The 19,528-nt window shown below is 42.6% G+C and overlaps 7 protein-coding genes across 7 annotated transcripts; 2 read left to right on the top strand and 5 right to left on the bottom strand.

Annotated features, from left to right (window-relative positions):
- Nucleotides 1-886: 886 nt before the first annotated feature.
- On the bottom strand, nt 887-1,515 carry LOC115622883 (chorion protein S16). Its single transcript, XM_030516980.1, has 2 exons — nt 1,145-1,515; nt 887-1,064 (listed from the first exon to the last, which is right to left on the bottom strand). The coding sequence occupies exons 1-2, from the start codon at nt 1,458-1,460 to the stop codon at nt 979-981; spliced, it is 402 nt and encodes a 133-aa protein (XP_030372840.1). The 5' UTR covers nt 1,461-1,515; the 3' UTR covers nt 887-978.
- A 2,417-nt stretch (nt 1,516-3,932) lies between these two features.
- On the bottom strand, nt 3,933-5,007 carry LOC115622872 (chorion protein S19). Its single transcript, XM_030516961.1, has 2 exons — nt 4,921-5,007; nt 3,933-4,710 (listed from the first exon to the last, which is right to left on the bottom strand). Exons 1-2 carry the CDS (start codon nt 4,933-4,935, stop codon nt 4,063-4,065), a joined length of 663 nt encoding a protein of 220 aa, XP_030372821.1. The 5' UTR covers nt 4,936-5,007; the 3' UTR covers nt 3,933-4,062.
- A 1,479-nt stretch (nt 5,008-6,486) lies between these two features.
- On the bottom strand, nt 6,487-7,187 carry LOC115622924 (chorion protein S15). The gene is made up of 2 exons (XM_030517049.1): nt 7,040-7,187; nt 6,487-6,941 (listed from the first exon to the last, which is right to left on the bottom strand). Exons 1-2 carry the CDS (start codon nt 7,049-7,051, stop codon nt 6,591-6,593), a joined length of 363 nt encoding a protein of 120 aa, XP_030372909.1. The 5' UTR covers nt 7,052-7,187; the 3' UTR covers nt 6,487-6,590.
- A 1,203-nt stretch (nt 7,188-8,390) lies between these two features.
- On the bottom strand, nt 8,391-9,183 carry LOC115622923 (chorion protein S18). The gene is made up of 2 exons (XM_030517048.1): nt 9,062-9,183; nt 8,391-8,983 (listed from the first exon to the last, which is right to left on the bottom strand). The coding sequence occupies exons 1-2, from the start codon at nt 9,074-9,076 to the stop codon at nt 8,513-8,515; spliced, it is 486 nt and encodes a 161-aa protein (XP_030372908.1). The 5' UTR covers nt 9,077-9,183; the 3' UTR covers nt 8,391-8,512.
- A 928-nt stretch (nt 9,184-10,111) lies between these two features.
- LOC115622616 (erythroid differentiation-related factor 1) lies at nt 10,112-15,345 on the bottom strand. Its single transcript, XM_030516616.1, has 7 exons — nt 15,209-15,345; nt 12,631-15,145; nt 12,352-12,574; nt 12,106-12,289; nt 11,908-12,035; nt 11,659-11,849; nt 10,112-10,897 (listed from the first exon to the last, which is right to left on the bottom strand). Exons 1-7 carry the CDS (start codon nt 15,227-15,229, stop codon nt 10,470-10,472), a joined length of 3,690 nt encoding a protein of 1,229 aa, XP_030372476.1. The 5' UTR covers nt 15,230-15,345; the 3' UTR covers nt 10,112-10,469.
- A 76-nt stretch (nt 15,346-15,421) lies between these two features.
- Nucleotides 15,422-16,267, top strand: LOC115622618 (tail-anchored protein insertion receptor WRB). Its single transcript, XM_030516619.1, has 2 exons — nt 15,422-15,570; nt 15,634-16,267. The coding sequence occupies exons 1-2, from the start codon at nt 15,499-15,501 to the stop codon at nt 16,093-16,095; spliced, it is 534 nt and encodes a 177-aa protein (XP_030372479.1). The 5' UTR covers nt 15,422-15,498; the 3' UTR covers nt 16,096-16,267.
- A 165-nt stretch (nt 16,268-16,432) lies between these two features.
- LOC115622617 (signal recognition particle receptor subunit beta) lies at nt 16,433-17,522 on the top strand. The gene is made up of 4 exons (XM_030516618.1): nt 16,433-16,563; nt 16,658-16,964; nt 17,022-17,147; nt 17,212-17,522. Exons 1-4 carry the CDS (start codon nt 16,458-16,460, stop codon nt 17,405-17,407), a joined length of 735 nt encoding a protein of 244 aa, XP_030372478.1. The 5' UTR covers nt 16,433-16,457; the 3' UTR covers nt 17,408-17,522.
- Nucleotides 17,523-19,528: the final 2,006 nt, after the last annotated feature.

The following is a 19,528-nucleotide window of genomic DNA, read 5'->3' as shown; positions in this document are numbered from 1 at the left end:
CTGACCCATGAAAATACAAGTATGTCGGGTGTGCGTTCTTAAATAACGACTTCGCAGTGGCTTTATGAAGTAGTTTTTTGGAAATGAAAAATTAAGGTTTCTGCGTTCTATTCCCAGAAGAAATATTTTAGAATGTGACTTATATATTGAAATATCTTTAAGATCCAAAACTGTTACAGTGAACGAAACTTTTGCCCCAAGTTTCTAACTTTCTGAAAAGGCCTAAGTACCTCGTCGACAAATGCATCTTTCTAAGCTTTGTACAGTGAAAAGGCCTTTACTTGACAGCAAAAGTTTCATGTACTTCTCCCAGTATTTCTGTATTATTCATATAGGAATCGAAATCGATTTGGAATGATTTGTTCATCCGAACTGGATAAATTTGAAAATACTGTCGAATTACTGATACTCAGATGATGGTGAAGCTTGTAGACAAAGTAGAATATAAAAATAGCTCTTGAATGTCTAAGCCAATGAACTAACATAACATTAAAAAGTTAAAACAGTTAAAAGCCACTTTAGAATAATTCTTCTTGCTTGCCATTTTATTTCAAGACCTAAACTCGCTTTCAACAAATGCATCAATGTTTGGAATGAATGATTAATGATATAATGCTGTCTGTAAATGAAATCATTTATTTATTTCTAGCTCCTCAGTCAAAGTCTTCCAGTTCACGTGCATTTAGAATTAGCAATGAAACTCGAAAGTTCATCTTAGTTGGATGTACAGAGGTCTCTGTGAATTCCGTAGTATTTCCAAATGATTACAGCTTACATCTGGCAGACCTTCGTGCACAGCCAACCACGAAAACCTTTTCTAACTGCAGGTTGCATTTGGAATTGTGAGTAACCCACCCACCCGTAAGAGAAAATACAAGCGAGAAAATTTGGTTTTTCAAATTAAACTATCACTCTTTATTTAGTTGAACACATTAAGACTCTGTTTTCTTTTTTGGTTTTTATCTAAACACAGCACATTTAAATAGCAGTCGCGCTGAGCTTGGACTCAGTATTCAGAGTGACGATGTTCTGGCCATAGGCGCCGTACTTGTTCTTCTTGAATACTACAAGTAATAGAGGAGAGAAGAGATGATTTAGTTATAAGGTGTCTGGGAACAGATTGATTGTGGCTGGCACTACCCACCTGGATCGATCTCGGCGACAAAGGAACGTGGGGGCAGGGCAGCGGCATAGAGGGGGTCCAGTGGGCCGTAAGGACGGGCCAACAGAGGCCTGCCCTGCTCCCAGCCATAACGGTTCAGCGCATACCAATCAGCACCATCCAATTTGGCAGCAGCAGCCGCAGCACCAGCGGCATTGGTGAGAGCAGCAGCCTGAGCCTCGGCAGTATCTTGGGGCTTGACAATATCCGAATAGCCACCGCGACCACCATAGCCGCTGGCAGCGCAGACAGCCACACAGGCCACCAGGCAGATGAGACGCATGTAGTTGGACGACATTTTTTGTTTTCGATGATGCGAGGAGGCGACTGTTTTGAAAACTAATTACCAACAGCGTGTGTCCAAATTGCTTTTATAGCCATTAATTTTGTGGTAACTAGCGATTTGTGAGTGCGCTTTACGTGACAAAAACCCAGTCAGAAGAACTGAGTGGCTCGTCAAGCGCATGACGCCTCGCTTTTGGGCTCGCCGGCTGCTGCCGTTGCTGCTGCTGCTGCTGCTGCTGCTGCTGCTGCCATCATTGGTGGTAATGGTGTCAGTTAGCCCCCCTGCCCCCTCCCTGCGAGGCCCCGACAATTGCTCATGCGACGTTGATAAGAAGAGCAACAACTCTACATACTACATACTACTTGTATATACACATTTGACATGGCATGGCTTTCTATGCTAATGAAAATGCTCGCCAAATTGTGTGAACTGAACGTCGACAACCACGACCACCCCAACTGTCGACCAAGAAGCCAACAAGCCAGCAAAACAGCAGCCACTGCTGCTGCTTCTGCTGCTGCTGCTGCTGTTGATAGCAGGCCCAAAGCACATTGCACACGCTCGCTCGTAGCTGCCTCGCAGTATCAGGTCTCTTGACTTGGTCCAAACGCTGACGCTGCCTTGCCTGCAGAGTCGCAGCATCGTGGGATTTGTTGCCGCTGTCGCTGCTGCTGTTGTTGTTGTTGTTGTTGTTGCTTCTGCGATACATTCATTGACCAACAATTTTCCGAGCATCAACAACATACTGCCGTGCACTCGCACTGAAGGCCGTTTACAGATATCGTGTCTCGACGTCGCTCTTTCCTCCCGCAGAGAGTGCAATTCTAATGTGACAACGATAGACCAACAATGGGCGCTATCTGAGCCACGCCTAGCTTTTGGACTAGTCCACATATTCTTTTGTGCATCTAGCCCCCCAAAATTTACGTGCTAGCACTAGAAAAATATGCGCACCAGTTTAAATAAGTCTGAGCTCTTGCTTACAGCTTAAAGCTGCAGTCGAGCTAAAAGCTTAAGAGCCAGAGCTGGTTTCTAGACTTGGCTATGAAGAAATTCATCGAATAATGTCACATATGCCTCACGGAAACCAATTTGGTTTAGTTTAATTCTTTTTCAACAAAAATATTGCAGAAATCAACAAATCGTTCTTCAATTCTAGTTGCTTTACAAGCAAACCAATTTTTATCATTTTTGAGTAAAAATTCTATAGAATAGTAATGCTTTTCATTTCAATTTTGTCTGATAATTGTTATTATCATTGTTATTATTTTCCTTTATTGGAAAATCTGTACGCATACTTGAGTTTTATATTTCAAATGGAATAATTATATACAAAGAGAATGTTATTTAATTCAAAGCCCCTCTTAAGATTTGCTTTCAAATTTGTTTGCAAATTATTTACCTCTTTAATTAGAAAAGTACCTAAACATTTTGGAAAACTACAAATATAATTTATGTATGAACATTCCACAGGCAAATTATCTGCCTCATACCTTTGTGGCAATGACCATAATTCTTATATATTTAAACATGAAATATTTTGCTTCAAATCTAGTTAGAAGATTTTTTGATAACGAACATCTCTGAATAATCATATTTCAAACAATACTGAATCATTTTTGTATAAATAATAACTAAACGAGCTATTAAGCTTGATACCATTTCCAAATTTAAATAATGATGTTAATGAATGTTTAAACAAAGATATATATTTTAGACTTACTTGTATAACCAAGTCTATTACAAATGAAATGCAAAGTGCTGCTTTCATCTGTGACTGAAGGCCAAGCAAAGTCCAATCATTTTCCGAGTCGAATCATCTCAAATCACTTCAGAGTGCATAGAACCCTACTCATTAGTAGTAATTATTATTAGCGATCTGAGAATTACGTTTGTAGAAATATAATTCCGACTTTGCGCTAATAGATGATTTAGAACACTATTGAAATTCCTGGGGAATTCAAATTTCACGATCATTTGCTATACTCGTAAAAAATACCACTGCCCCAAAGGAGCAGAACTCTTTCGAACATCTTCTTTACCATTATGCATTGTTCCTAGAACTACTTGTATTTAGATTGCTGGAGAAACCACTTTCCACTAGCATTTGCTGTGAAAATACCTATTTTTAGATAAAATTGTAACTGCATAAGCTACAGTGGCTACAATTTGAAGTAACTAGCTTATCTGGATACAAATTTTGGCTCTTTCTAAAGCTATACCTACGGAGGTACATTTATTGGCAAACATGCCGAGTTTTTCGTTGATAAAAGCAAGAGTTCTTTCTGCTCGACTATCGAACAGCTGCCCACACAGAAGAACAACGCAGCCGAGCCAGCACACGCGCTCAACCGAAGACCTATTTGGCCGGCTAGAAGCATTATGCGTTATCAATGCACCTTTGACCAGCTGGCCAACGCACCTGCACAAATGCGAAAAATAAAAATCATTCATAGTTGTTTTTTAAGAAAAAGACTGTTTGAATTTTGGTTTCATCTTTTCACATTTTATTGCCGCTCTAATCGCTCTCCTTGTGTGTGTTATGTGGGTGTGTGGGATTAGAGTGGTATGGGCACTACAATATTTACACAATTACTAGAGTGGGAGTGGTTCTCTAGTATTTGGAGGAACCATAGTTGGAGCCATAGTTGTTCTCGGGCAGCCAGATCTTGGCAACTGGGGCAGCGGGCACCACTGGGAGCACCACCTTGCTGTACTCAGGTGGCGACACATAGGCCTTGTAGTTGTTCTGACCGGGGTTCAAGAGCGTGGCACCGGCAGGCTGGACAGACCAACGGGGTCCATAGCCAGCACGGGCACCACCATAACCTCCCTTATGACCACCATGGGCGATCTGAGGACGGCCGTAGCCGCCGTGAGAGACACCATAGCCGCCGCGAGAGCCAGCAATAACGGGAATTGGGCCAACAGCGATCTGGGGACCGCCATAGCCGCGGTTACCTCCATGGCTGCTGCCATAACCGCCTCCCAGATTGATGGGACGCAGGAGCTCACCGGTGTAGCCACCGCCATAGTTAGAGCCATGTCCTTGTCCGTATCCGGCACGTGGACCAGCAAGGATCTCTACGGGACGCTGATGCTGGTTGCCATTAGAAGCCGCCGAGGAAGCAGCTGAAGCGGCTTGGCTGTTCTTGCCATTTCCGTAGATGATGCTGCCGTGAGAGCTGCGTCCGCCGTAGCCGCCGCCGTAGCCGCTGCAGCTGCCGACCGCCAGGTAGGCGCAGACCAGAATTGCGATAGTCTATTTGGTTGAAAGAATAGATATGGTTGTTGTAGTTAGTCATTAGCCAAAAGAGGGAAACGGAAGTGCTGTCAGCAACAGCAACAGCATAAGCGTCAACCTCAGCCGCAAAAGCATCATCAGCTTCGACGTCGACGTCGACGTCGGTGTCGGTGTCGGCGACAACTTCTGCTTCTGGTGGTGCGTCGTGATCATCGTCTTGGTACTTACAGCGAATTTGTTCATGGCTATGTTCTGTTTCTGTTTTTTGGGGGGCGCTCGCTGCTTGACACAGTTGGCACAATTAACAAACCAAATGCCAAGCACACTTCTTTATATAAGCAAAATAATTGAAGCGCTCGAAACGTGATCTCGCCGAGAATTTATCACGGCGCGAGCAGCTCAGTACTGTTGCGGCTCAACTCTGAGTTGTTGTTGCACGGCCCATGCAGCGGAGGCAGCAGCAGCAGCAGCAGTAGCAGCAGCAGAAGCTGAAGCACCAACAACAACAATAACAATAGCTCCAACCATGATTCTGACAAATCTGTCATTGGCTTGCCCGTCGCCGATATCTGTTCTTGTGCGAGCTGCTGCGTTGTTGCTGCTATTCTACTTGTACAAGTATATGCCCGGTCGGTCAACGACAACGTCGCTCTTCTACAGTCATATCGCCTGCTCTGAACCCCAGAGGGTGGTTAGGGTGGTGCACGATTTCAATAAATATAACGCGTGCTTGCTTGCGCAATTTCTACCGTCTATGTACCCATATACTTGTATGTATGTACATATTTCTGCATATATGTATGCATAATAAATGGCACAACAGTTTATTATTGCAGTATTAAGTGCGGCGCTTAAAAGTATGCTTCAATATATTATCGCCTGTTCAGCCCACTCAACTACCTAGATCTGACGAAGCCAACGAAACAAATCGAATCAAAAACCCCACCAAACAGACACACAATAGGTGGAACAAAAGAAAAACTATCCGAATCACATACACATGGTATCAGATTATTGCTAACGATCTACTTGTATAAGACACTGGGAATAAAGCTAATGGAAATAACTCTAACAAGAAAGGATTTTGAATTACAGAGATCGCTTGCCAATTAAAACATTTCAATAGTAACAATTTATAAGACAGTGGAAATAAATAAAATGGAAATTATTTTAACTTGAAAGGATCGTAAAATTTTAGAACAATTTCGGATTTTTAATTACAGAGATCGCTAGCCCATTGAAACATTTCAATAGTCGAATTTTTATAAAAACCATTTGTGATTTTAATATACAAGAATATACATACTTGTATGTACATAGTTGTTCGGGAATTAAAACATGCAAATGTATGAATTATGAAATTCTAATTTAAAATACAAATTTATAATTTGTTTTGTAATGCATAGCACTTTCCAAAGGTTTTGTTATAATAAGGTGTTTTTTAGGAAAATTTTACACAATAACAAAATTGAGTAATATGTAAAGCAGATATTTCAAAAATGAGTAATTTGTTGTTAATAATCTGCTGATTTTTTTGAAAAAAATGTTACTTTCAAGCAGCCAGCCCGCACCGAGACAATTCTTATTTCGTGTATGGGCATCATTGCTTTAACTTAGATGGAGCAAGTTTATGGAGAATTTGGAATCCCAAAGCACCTTTAAATATAATATTCACATTCCTGAAAATCCAAAAATCACTTTTCGAGTTCGAGCCACTAAATACTTGCAGTATGTCAAGTATTTTCAATAACTTGGCCCACAAACCCACACCCAATAAATAGTCAATTATAGAAATTTTTTGTTCAACATTGCGTTGCGTTCAGCAGTTTCCTTTATTTTTCACAGTGTAGCTGGTTGTTGCTCATTGAACAAACTGGGCGCGTGTTCATTGTGCGAAATTAATATCCGCCACGGCTGCCAATGCCGATACCGCGGTGGCCACCATAACCTCCATGACCGCCATGGTAACCAGCATCGAGCTCATAAGCTGGAATGGCAACCTGCCTGTAGTTTCCGGAGAGGACGGCAGAGGAGGCAGCAGCAGCGGCGGCAGCAGCGCGGGGCTCGCTAGCATAGGAGCGGAGGGGCTGACCGTACGATTGGCGGCCATAGGAGTGGACGGGAATTGCCTGGTAAGCCACAACGGGTCCGCTATCACCTCCACGTCCAAGACCATAACCACCATGGTTGCCACCATACAGCGAGCTGGCGTTGATGTAGGCGAAGAGGGCGAAGGAAACGCAAACGAACTGTAATTTAAAGAGACAGAGGATTAGTGATCCCGTCAATTGAACTTCCTTTCTGTGTGTGTCTGTATGTCTGTCTGTCTGTCGTTTCGACTGCTTACCAGGTACTTCATGTTGAATTAGTTTTGTTGGTTGTGGTAATCAATCAAACTATGATTTACTTGGCACTCGCGTCCGCTTTTATACGTTTAAATTTTGACCCACACACTCAAGCTATATACTTAGAACTATTGTTTTCAATCCACTATATACTTAACTGTACAGTTTTATGCAAAACACTGTTTCATAATTACAGGGCAGTACATACTTGTACATACGAGTACATATTATGTTGTTATATGATTAGTTACTTTTTTTGCTACTTTATTTACTTATTGTGTATGGCATGTGGAGTCGTCGGAGTCGCCGTTGCATTACAAAATCGTTCGCTTCCAGTTACGCGCTGTTCATTTGTTGTTGTTTGACCGATAATTCTGGCAGTCCCCATAAATAAATATATATATGAAACATGCTTAAACGCTGGACGCGCGCCCCCCTAGCAAGTTGTCTCACGAACGCGCGCGCGCTACTTTCAAAGCCCATCCAATTTTTGCTTTTTAGAAACGAACATTCTTGCGAGTTCCACATTCGACATGGGTGCCACCCCAACAGTCGTCAACAGGTCATGGAAGCAGTAACACAATTTAATTGGATTGAACCGGTTATGGCCATTATGCGAACAATTTGAAATTCGTTCAAGATCCCTGCGACAATCTTTTCAGCGATTTTTGAAAATTAGTCGTAGCTGAAACTTGAACGATGTTGCTTGACTTTGAAAGTAAATCTTTAGAGTTGTAGGAGAAGTATTTCAAGATATTAGGTATATTCTAGCGAACTACCTTAATTGGGTTGTCTATATGCGTGGGTCTTTCAATTTCCTTAGAATATAAGTATTCCTTGAACCCATAGCTTCTAGCTCTGCTAGAACTGAAATTTGAAGCATTTACCTGTTAATGTGTCTTCTTAAAAGACTACAATTTACAAGCTCTTCATTCATAAGCGGAAAAGCTGGTAGAATATTGAATTTGAGTTTTTTTTAGTAAAATGATTTATTGAGGATCGCTGCTCGAATTGCACGCCCGTGCCTGATTTTCAAAAGGTTCTAAGTTCCGTATATAGAAAATAGTGTTAAGAAACATCTTCATACCTCATTTAATTTCATCGTACTCATATTTTAAGAGCACCTTTGGATAGACCTACCATAACTTTTAAGTATCAAGTTTTATATAATTGAGTAAGACCTGCTTGCAAGAACTGAAGCGTCTCAGCATTGCTTACGCTGCTGTAGAATTGTGCATAAGAGACCGCTTTAGCTTTCTAGAACTTTGTAGAATACAAAGCCAGCAGCGATTAAAAGACTTACGAACCCATTCATCAGCTATTACCCCTTAATGTTAAAAATAGAACGCAAAGTTTAGTTTTAGTTTATCTGAGCATTTGTTTTTGTTTATTTCCTAATGCCTTAAGCGTACTTCGTGCGCTGCTTAGCAGTGCCGAGGCAGTTCTTCTAGCTTCTTATATCACTGTTCGTACACTTAATAGACGGACTTCTTAGGTCCGTAGCCCTGCTGGCCTGCAACCGAGCTGGAGGCAGCGGCAGCCGAAGCACCCTGAGCCTCCTCATTGTAGTTGATGTTGCCCAGATAGCTGGGGGCCAACACGCGACGGAGAGGGGCCTCCTTCCAGACGAGAGGAGAACCAGCACTGGGAGCGTACAGACCGAGCTTGGCCAGACCAATAGCTTGACCATCTACTGGCGGAGCCTTGCCATAAGAGCCATAACGGGAGCCGGTGTAGACGGCCGACACGGGCACAAGCACGGACTTGCCATAACCACCGCCATAACCGCCACCATAACCGCCAGCTGGAACCACAGCGCTCACGGTGAGCGCGGGCTGGACTTGGATGACCTTAGCACCAATGGGTGCGCCATAGCTGGGGCGTCCGTAGCGGGAAGGTCCGTAAGCGGAAGCAGAGACGGCGGCAAAAGCGCAAACGAAAATGCACTGTAAATGGTAAGGAGGAGAAGAAATCTCGTTTAGTTTTCAGTTCCCAGGCGCTGGCTGGTCATCAATTGAACTCACCATGAATTTCATCATTTTGTGGCTTAGTTTAGTCTTGAGGTCAATTGTTAACTAATGTCTGACTTGGGCATTAAGTTTAGTTTATATAGTAAAAAATCCAGGCACTATTCCCAGCATTTACGTGACCAAAAAAAATATGCATATGTTGAAGGGGGGAGGGAGCGAAGACGACGACGACGACGACGAAAAGACGAAGAAGTCGAAGAGCACCGTCTGCGTTCTTTGTTTTGGAACAATCTCAAGACGTCAAAGACGTGCACGCTTCCAAACTTGTTCGCCGCTGCTCTGGTGGTGTGTGTGTGTGTGTGTGGCTGCTAGTAATGCTTTCGGTTTGGGGGTCCAGATAGCAGGCGCTCTGTCGTCTGCGCTTACGACACTGTCTAAGAGTTGCGTCATTACGTAACGCCACAAAGCACCCGCAGAAGCCGCAGCCGAGTCAAGTCGAGACGAGACGAGTCATTCATTCCCTCGAGCGTGCGGAGATGACGTTTGTGCTTTGGAAAAAGCTTCGATGAAGCACTTTTTTCACATGCATTTCGCAAAAGGCTGTCCCACTGTGCAGTATTGGCGACCATACCCAATAACGAGCTTGACACCATTTTTTCCGCACACCACATCGCATGCCGAGGCATTGACTTGAACTTTCTGCTGCGTTGGTAGAATTTATATACAAAAACAAAAAAATAAGATAATAAATTACAATACGAAATTATAAACGAGAAATAACCCCCTTCTAATTAAAGAGACATGCACAATAAGCATTTTATATTATTATTATTATAATTATATATTTTGAAATTTATTTTCTAAGTTGTAAGCGCTACGCGCTCCGAGCTCGGCATATTAGCGTGGCCAGCAACTTAGCCATTAAAGAGCGAATAGTTCTCCATCTTTGCCAGCTTTCTTTAACAATTCTTCTGAAGATTGCAAAGCAGTCGCTACTAATCATGATCTGCGGCACGTGCGCTGGGCGAGCACGCGACTTTATAAGAGCCGCGCGAGCGCTGGGAAAGCAAAAGTTGTCGCAAGCAAAGGTTGAACAAAATGCAATTACGCTGCAAGGTGAGATTATTTATAGCAATAATAAGGTTTACAATTCTTCAAATATCGTTACTCCCTCTGTGCTTAGTCTTCTACATAAATACAAATATTTTCTGTTTTCTATAGCTATTACAAATCTCGCTGCTGTTCGCCTTAGCCGTCGTGCAGCTGAACGATGTCCTGGAGCAACTACAGGCCGGCTGTCCTTGTAGCAGGCGACAGGGTTAACTTCAAATCGTAACATATATAAGCTTATAACTAACATTAACATTAATAAACACTGCCAAGTAATGCAATTGAATTGTGTACGGGTGTGTGTGTGTGTTTGTGTGAATAAACTTTTATAAAACACGTACGATATCGAGCTCTATAGCGACTCATTGCTGGCACATGTTGAGGCGTCGCACATGGCTTTTAATTTAAGCAACAGCGTTTGCAAATGGTGCGCGCGCTCGACCAGCGTCGCTTGCTGGGCGCCTATGCCATGTTTCCCAGTCAAGGTTTCCATATACATTTGCTTGTACGATGCCGACAGCTTCTTTGGATCCTTGCCGGTTAGCAGCAGTTTGATGAGCGTTTTCAAAGCGTTTTGCAAACGACTCTCGTACAGCGATAGATGTGCTACGAACTCGTCTTCATCGATCACGCTCCCAATTGTGTTCCCACTAGCGTTGGCATTAGTTTCATTCTCACTCGACGAAGTCTCAATGACGTGGCTAAAGATGAGCTCGCATTGTAAGCAAATATCCAAAGCCACTTGCATGTGTTTTATCTTCTGGCCACAATGTGTGGATACTGAGGGAGATGTGAAGATATGGAGTGTTATTAGTAATGCGTCCTTTTTCTGTGGTACAAATATCCTTACAGTTGGGCAAGGAATTCAAAGTTTTTAACACTTTTCGATGTTAAAGCTTAACAGTTGCACTAAGGGTTGTAAGCAAAGAATTCAAAAAACTTCTACACGTCCTCCAAAGGAACTAAAGATCAAATAAGTAACATCTTCTAAGTGAGCCATTTAGAGCTCATAATGTGGAGGACCGTGGGTTCGAAGATGATAGAGAGGATATTTTCCTTTATTATAGTTAAATTCATTTAGAATCATTGGTGTGGATGACTCGCATTTATATTACCGAAATAAAAAAATAAAAATATATGGTACATATATTCTTTGGAAAAAGCGCTAAAAATTCTAAAATAAAATAGAAGGGATCCTTCAAATTTTCGCTTGTGAGAAAGCCAAAAACAGAACTGCACTTGAGATAGTTTAGAAAGTTGTAACTTTTTCATATATGTATATTCCTGAAATGTCCTTAAACGAAAAATAAATTTTGCTGTGATTAAAGCTTTTTGTAAAATATATAGTACTAGTTTTTCCATTAAATGCTCCTAAATATCCCTAAAATATCCATATGTGAGTGTGGAAAAAATATATATATCCAGTGAGAACTTCTTCAATAATTCTCTTCAAAGAAACCTTGGTATCTTGATTTCATTACTATTCAATTACAATTGCCTATTCCAAGCCCAGCTCTACAAGAGGATATAGATTGTCTTACGTTCTGTTAAAAACTCCTGTAGGGAAATGCGTTCCAATTGTACCACCAACAAGTCGCTTACTTCCTTGAGACTTGTCAGTATTTGAGTGGCCTTTTCATAATGAAATTTGCACAGCTGCAACGTTAGTTTGGAGATATGGGAGGGATCTGTGCAATTGGCACGCAGTTGACTGTAGTGGAAGGAAGCAATACTGCAAAATAATACATCTCGTTATTTGGTTTCATTAATAACTGTGAAAAGTCAATTACCGCTTGTGTATGAGACCTGAGCGAAAAGTATAGAGTATTTGACGGGCGCCAGCATGCTCCACATCGCATAATTGCAGAGATTTCTGCAGCAACTCCAACACTTCTTTGGATGCTTCAGCAAAATTCGACTGAAATGTAACAGATCAGAGGAAAACTAAGTGGATGGTCCATATGATTGTTTTGAGGAGTTATTCGAACCTTATCTGCTGCGCTAAAGTCCTGCAGTTGCTTTGCAAGCGTAAACATGGCAGTGGATAGCTCCCAATGCACTAAGTCCCAGAGCTCCGGATTGGCCTTGCGCGTGTCCAGGCAGTCCTTAGCTTTTTCGTAATAATTAAAGGCCTCCTGGTAAAATGATTTCTGTGTATCCGTGGCAATGACGCTGGAATTAGACGTTATTCAAAGTAAACTTTCCTTCAATGATGTTAACAGACATGGACATACCTTTCATTTGGCATGGTAAGATGCGCGCGCAGACGCATAAAACGTCCCATATTGCAATATAAAAACGCCAAATTAACATTGTCCTGCACGGCTGTGAAAGCCTTAATGCCGCGGCATAAACAATCATATGAATTTACAGTCAGCTTTACGTAGAGTGGTTCCTCGGCCTTGGCAGTTGTTGCAGTTCCTGCCTCTCGTTCTCGCACCACTTTGCTGTACTCCTCTGAAAAGTCAGCCCATGAATCCAACTATATTAGGGGCAGTGTAATGAACACTTACCTTGCGCCCAATACATGTACTTGAGAGCTAATTCGTTGCGCACATTACCCAAACGCCGCAACAATTCATTGCTGGCGGCATCCTGGGCGTGCTCCAAAGCCTGTTCGTAGCACTTGCAGCTCAGCAACATTATCTGTTCCATGTTATTAACGGGTGCCAGCACTGTTGCCACCTCTGTAGGGTCAGTGAGCTCACTGGTTAGTTCGGCATCTATGATACGTGCCGATTCGTCCTGCTCCTCATACTGTTTCAGATACTCATCGATTTCGGACCAGTGTTTGGACATTTGAAAGAAGCAGTCGCCCGCACGTCCCAGCAAACAACTCTGCTGTGAGACCAGATTAGTCATATATTTATTGACCACCTGCTGGCAGCGATAGGCTAACTCGATAGCTCGCAAAGTCACACCGTAACGCTTCGCCTCGTAATGATGCTCGGCGAGGGTAGCGTAGGTGAGACATGCTTTCTCCAGCAACAACAGCTTCAGATGCACATTCCAGCTGCCAAATTGCTGATTGTTGAATTTTGCGCTGAGCTGTTGATTGTTAGCCGCCGCTTTTGGGCTGCTGGCTATTTGCTGGAGCTCTACAGATTTACGACGCTTCTGCTTTGATTTCTTCTGCTGTTTCTGCACCAGCTTTAATTGAGCGTCATTCTGTGTGGGCTTCAACGTCTCATACGGCAGTGGTATGGCATTAAAGGGCTTGGCCATATTCGGATTCTGCTCCTCATGTAGAATGCGCTGACGTTCCTCCTGCTTTGCATGTGTCTCGGACTCCTTGATGAATTTCTCTTCCTGGTTGCCATTAAAGTATTGCAGGCACGAGATGCCAGCGCTAATGTGAGCGAGCGAGATATTACAACGATCGACTGTACTAGCTATTAGAGGTGCTGGTTTCGATTGCTTGGTGTGCGACTTAAAGTCACGCAACGCATCGCAAATGTGACGCACAGCCACATTGGCTTTACCACCACTCTGGGCAGCACTTTGGTAGTACTTGCTATCCCCATAGTCACACTCCAGTGACTCAGCATTAGTGACATCTACATCATCCTCCTCGTCGACTTCGTCCTCATCATCATCGTAAAGCGATTGCGTGTCCGAGTCCAATTCATCAAATTTTGGGGCTTTGGGATCAATGCCGGCTGGCACGTGTAAATCGGAGAGTATGTAATGCGAGGAGCTCACAATTTGTGGATACTCTTCCTTCGGCAATAACTTAATACAGTTATCCAATAAAGCACGTATATTACCCGCTGTCTTGGGACTTATATGCTCGGCAGTATTCTTCATGTTGCGAGCCACAGAATAGAGCAGCATTCCCACAGGCACTGTAAAGGGGTTCGTTTTATGTTCAGCTGGCTCTGCTGCCTCCTCCTTTGCAGCTGCTGCGGCTGCTGCTGTTTGAGTTTGGCAAAGCGTGGTCAAATCATACAGCTTGACAACATCATCGTTGCGTCCCTTGAACAGCCAATAGGTGTGACCGGCTTTGGTGGCATTGGCCTTGAGAAAGGCGAGTATATTTTGGGCCACATTGCGCACTACCTGCGGCGCAAATTGCGAATTCTCCAGATAAGGCAAATCTTCCGTCTTGATTATTTCATACTTTTGCACAATGCCATCCAAATGATAGCACATAATCACCTCGGGCACATTACACATCAAATTATCCAACCAATAGTCGATACCAGTAAGCACATTTATAGGCTGAGCAGCATCTCTTAACCGCAAACTAATGCACGGTCGATTCGGACCTCCAAAAATGGGCATATCGGTGCCGATGAGCATTCGTATATCTTCAAAAGTCCACACAACATTGCGATTGAAGGCATGACTTGATTTGGGATCCGGCACATTCTCCTCGATTTTCGGTTCCGGCAACAATGGTCCAATAAGCGGCAATCCCGTGCGATGGCTTGTCAGCTGTGTGGGTGTTTTTGCTAACTCTTCTCCATCCGTTTGTTTTAAGCTGTGATACAGAAACTTCGACAATAAATTCTTGCGCTGCAATGCTTCACGCGAACGCTCCTTCAGGCAATAGTTGTGCTGCTTATCACCATAGGCCAGTATATGCTCCAATATAAAGGTACGCAGCCACTTCCAATCATCATCTGCCTTGCGCAGCAAATACTTTTGTATATCGAATTCATCCAGCAGCAAAGTATTGCCCACTTTGTGGACAACCATACTAATGGCACTCTGCGCACTGTACGGCAGTTTCAATAGCTGTTTTATATTCTCCGCATCGGAAACCACATCCACCTGTCCGACGCAGTCGGGAAACATTTGACCGAGTCGGAAGCTGGCGAACCCAGCGCTCTGGTAAAGCGCTTGATGTAAGCCATGACTGCTTTCCGAGGTTGTCAGCCAATTGAGCGGCGGTTGGTTTAGATTGGTCTGCAACTCCAGCCGCTTAAAGTGCGCTGGCAGATACACCTGCGACAGCTTAATGACCGCTTGACTTTTAACCGATTCCACCAACTCGTGCGGCCCTATATCACGGCACGGTTCGATCTAGCAGCAGAAATATTGAGTATCCTTTGAATTTGTTGTCATTTGAACATGCACTAAACTTACCTCTTCGTTACTATCTTCCATAACGTTCGTATGTTACTATCGTCCTTAACATTGGTGATGATTTGATTGCGTGGAATAAGAATATTCACGAAACTTCCTTTCCTTTCGCCGTTCGCATTTGTTTTGCCGGCACAGCTGAGCCAACACCCGCACTTCCCAGCACTGACAACCAGCTGTTTCTTTGTTGACGTTCTCCAATACTGTTTATATTGTTTTGTTATTTTCACACAGAATTGAACGGAATATTACAAAAATAGCATAATTAATCACAAGTGAGACCAAAGTGCGGCATGGAATTGTTTATAATCATTTTGCTGCTGTGCCTGCTCACCACACTACTGCCGGATTTTCTACGCAACTACGTAAGTGGACACGTGCCGGCTAACGTGACGTTCTTCCATAAATGTACATACCTTTACTTGCAGCTCAAACTGTCTCGATTCCTGGTCAGGGGCACAGGCGCAACGGAAGCATCATTTGATTTGGAATTGAATGCGGCACGCGAAGAAGTGGAAAATGTGCGAAATGCCCAGCACAGTGGAGAATATGCGCGAACGATTAAAATTATGCGTGCCGAGCAAAAGGTAAAGGATGTGGAGGAGAAAATCAAAGTTGCACGCACGATGGCGTCGATCAAGCAGTCCGGGATCGACACCATCGCTTACTACGCGTCCAAAGTTATAATGACAATTGTACTTATAATAGTCTCAATCAGCAATCGAGGGACTCCAGTAATGGTCTTTAGTGAGACCATTAATTTGCAGCCGCTGGGCGGTCTGCTCAGCTTTCCCACCGGAATTTCTAATGCCGTTTCGGTGCCCGTTTGGTCATTTTCATGCAATTTCACATTTCGATTGCTTTATGGCTTGATCAAGAATCGCGCATGAGTGCGAGTGGAGCTAAAGCGCGGCTCAAAGCATACAACATCAACATCTGGTGGCAATTTTTTTTCCTTCGATAGATTGATACATCTATTTATATGTACTTTCCGTTTTAGCTTGCTAAGTTTCATTTTGCGCATTTGATTGTACAATAAATAAAACATACGATTTTAACTAAGCCAATTACGTTTTAAAAATTTAAATATTGCGCCCGTGTTTATCGGCGCTCTTTAGTGCTGCAAAACGTTAGAAGCTCGATACTTCATAAGTGATGCCAAGTATCGATTAAAGTAGCTCGCTGTGTGCGTGTCATTCTCGATGAGTTTATTTTTTGTTTGGCGCACGAACGACAAAGCTCGACTCGGAAAATGGATAAATTAAACAAAAGTCCACCGGAAAGGAAGCAAATTAAGTTGGGCGAGATTGACACAACGCCCATTCTGTTGGCGCTGCTCGTGGGCTTCATAATTGTCGGTAAGTGGCCACGTGTTTCGTAGCAACATTTAAAACGAATGCAATGACAACAAAATCCCCTCTCACCCCTCCCTCCATCTATCCATTAATTTAGCGATCTTTGTCATTTTGCGCCGGCGCTCCTCTGGCAGACGTGACTTTTTACTGACCGGTCTCTGTGAGGCGGGCAAAAGTTCCATATTTATGCAGTTGCTGCACGACAAATTTCCCGAGACATTTACATCGATCAAGGAGAATGTTGGGGACTATGTCTCGGGCCGACTCTCCGCTAGGCTGGTGGACATTCCAGGACATTATCGTGTGCGGGACAAGTGCTTCGATGTGTACAAAAGAAAGGCCAAGGGCCTTATATTTGTAGTGGACTCAGTGTCGGTGCAGAAGGAAATTCGCGATGTGGCCGAGTAAGTTAGTGGATTAAGCAACAACGGAAGAGAAGTTTGAAATTCGTTTCCTTACAGCTCCCTATACACTGTACTGACAGACAATGCCACACAGCCCTGCTCCGTCCTGGTGTTGTGCAACAAGCAGGATCAGACAACAGCTAAGAGCGCGCAGGTCATCAAGAGCCTGCTAGAGAAGGAGCTGTAAGTAATCTTGCACTCGAATGCCCTTAACAATTCATATAACCTCTTCATTATTCTCTTCCAGAAACCTGGTACGGGACACACGTAGCCGCAAGCTGCAATCTGTGGGTGATGATGAACTAAGCAAGCCCATCGTTCTGGGCAAGCCGGGACGTGATTTTGAATTCTCGCATCTTGCGCAAAATGTGCAATTCTATGAATGCTCGGCAAAGGACAAGGATTTGGGCCATTTGACCGACTGGCTCGATAGAATGCTGTAATTGGAGAAAACACTGAAAGAAATCAAAACAACAGACACAAACACCCACAATGGGAGAATCATCTGATCAGGGACTGAAATGTATCCTCAAATAAATCCAACAAACAACATCGATATTAATATTTCTCTTCCTGCTTGGCATTTAGCTGAATTTTATACACCACTCTATAATTTATATATTATTTTCACATATACATACGTTTCTGTTTGTATGTATAATTGCTGTTAGATTAATGATTGTTACACTATTTTAGGCTTCTCTCCCCGCGAATTATCCTTAGGAATCGATCGAAATTGTAGAGTTAAAATAATTGGCTATGTCTTTATGATAAAGATATAACAATAATAAAATGTAAAGAAATTTAAAAAAAAATGGGATTTTTTGCATTTCACGCTACAATGCAGGCGATGTGAGCAGCAAACAAAAATAGAAAGCGAGTGCGTTGAATGCTGTCTGGTCCAGAGGCACAATGTCCAAACGAGTTCGCTGGCAGCACAAAAAAAAATTGGGCAAGCATCTGGCAGAGTTCAATGACCGGTCGAAGCTGCAGTAGATGCGACTGAGATGACCATGTGTCTCAGATGGAGACTGCCTAATTTAACTACAATTCAAAAATGTTTTACTTAAGGTCATTTATCTAATTTATAATTTTTGGTAAATAAAAATTAGTGCAGAAATGGATTTTCAGTTTAAGCTTTATACAAGTATTGCACTGCTTGTTTAAAAATCAATTTCACTGCTTTGTAGTTAGTATACTGCTTGAGACACCACCTTTTGGGTATTTACAGAACTTTTTTATGAACAAATCAATTGACGAAGTAAATTAGCATTCACATTCTCATAGAATGAAATTAACGAACTAAGTCTGTTGTCTGTGTTTCAGAAACATACAAGTATTTTATTATTATATTTTCGATGCATACAATTCAACAAATTTATCGACCATATTTCTGCAACCAATAAAAAGCTCGAAAGATCGTTGAGTTGCTGACACATGTTCTGGTGATTTCGCCACTATATGGACGTACCACATGCGCCATCTCGCGGTTAATGTAGAAGACAGCTGTTATTGGCGGTTTAAACTGAAGATTCGAAATACTTGACAATCAATATTTGATAGAATTAATTGAATTTCAATTGCTCTTAAATGGTATAAGGAAATGCATTTATAGAAAAATAAATTCTTAATTATAAAAATCTACCTAGAATAGGGGAAATCAATATCCATAAAAATTATAAAATAAAATATAAAATATAGTAAAGAAAAAAAAATCATCTAAGCCTTACAAAACGAACTGGAAAAACATTGGTAAATCTGGAGGAAAGCTGCAATTCATGCATTACTGGGCATTAATTCGGCAATGTTTGAAAAGGAAGTTGAATTTCTTAAAAATATTTAATTGCCACATTTTACCTTTTGACCAGGCATCTAACGTCTGCACAAATATCAAATATGGATCCGCTTTCAAAGTTGACCTTGTCCGTTCCTTAAAAATGAAACCTTTGCTCCAATTTCTGTAAAAGCAACAACTGGCCCCAGACATTAGACACTGTCAAGTCCAAGTCCATCTAACAAAACGTTTGGCGCATGCGCAAGCATTCAAACCTTTTTCGGGATCCGAAACCTTTGCAACTCATTCTTGGGCGCTGGCCAGCTGTCGAATGGCCGGCCGGCCCATGAAGTCAATGAAGAATGGCTCGCCAGCCGGTTAAAGATCAAAAAGCCGCACCAGCAAAATCAATGAGCCTGCGCCCAACGATCCTGACTAGATAGAATTTCTAGGCTGAATTTCTAAGAATTTGAAGCTTTTAAGATTTGCCGAATTTCGACGGATATGAGCGAACGGATGTTTCAGAACCAACCAGACAGACCATTGTCCATGGCAGCTGCTGTTGCCGCCAAACTTTGAAGGCTGTGTGGCGCTAGACTGGTGCGCTCCGATCTGGACAACGTTGGTGGCGCGAGCTTTGATGGACAAATGCCAAAAAGTGGAATGAGAATGAATGATCGGCAGAATGGTTCTCAGAAAAGCGAAGACAGGGAAGATGTTCTAATAAGCGTGCGTATAGTTTCTTTTTTCCGCTCATCCAAGTGCAGCTCCAACCAACTGTAGCCGTGAT

This window comes from Scaptodrosophila lebanonensis, unplaced genomic scaffold (assembly GCF_003285725.1).
Source record: "Scaptodrosophila lebanonensis strain 11010-0011.00,11010-0021.00 unplaced genomic scaffold, SlebRS2 tig00000043-arrow-pilon, whole genome shotgun sequence".
In the NCBI taxonomy this organism is placed as follows: domain Eukaryota; kingdom Metazoa; phylum Arthropoda; class Insecta; order Diptera; family Drosophilidae; genus Scaptodrosophila; species Scaptodrosophila lebanonensis.
This window is presented reverse-complemented; position numbering and strand designations above follow the sequence as displayed.

Bases quoted from the DNA above. Each gene is read 5' to 3' on its own strand.
- LOC115622617 (XM_030516618.1), top strand. From the start codon at position 16,458: ATGGATAAATTAAACAAAAGTCCACCGGAAAGGAAGCAAATTAAGTTG. The intron at 16,564-16,657 runs GTAAGTGGCCAC...CCATTAATTTAG, and splicing joins CGTGGGCTTCATAATTGTCG to CGATCTTTGTCATTTTGCGC. The intron at 17,148-17,211 runs GTAAGTAATCTT...ATTCTCTTCCAG, and splicing joins AGCCTGCTAGAGAAGGAGCT to AAACCTGGTACGGGACACAC.
- LOC115622616 (XM_030516616.1), bottom strand. From the start codon at position 15,229: ATGGAAGATAGTAACGAAGAG. The intron at 12,036-12,105 runs GTTCGAATAACT...GTTACATTTCAG, and splicing joins ACTTTAGCGCAGCAGATAAG to TCGAATTTTGCTGAAGCATC. The intron at 10,898-11,658 runs GTAAGACAATCT...CATCTCCCTCAG, and splicing joins ACAGGAGTTTTTAACAGAAC to TATCCACACATTGTGGCCAG.
- LOC115622618 (XM_030516619.1), top strand. From the start codon at position 15,499: ATGGAATTGTTTATAATCATTTTGCTGCTGTGCCTGCTCACCACACTA. The intron at 15,571-15,633 runs GTAAGTGGACAC...CTTTACTTGCAG, and splicing joins CGGATTTTCTACGCAACTAC to CTCAAACTGTCTCGATTCCT.
- LOC115622883 (XM_030516980.1), bottom strand. From the start codon at position 1,460: ATGTCGTCCAACTACATGCGTCTCATCTGCCTGGTGGCCTGTGTGGCT. The intron at 1,065-1,144 runs GTGGGTAGTGCC...TATTACTTGTAG, and splicing joins TGTCGCCGAGATCGATCCAG to TATTCAAGAAGAACAAGTAC.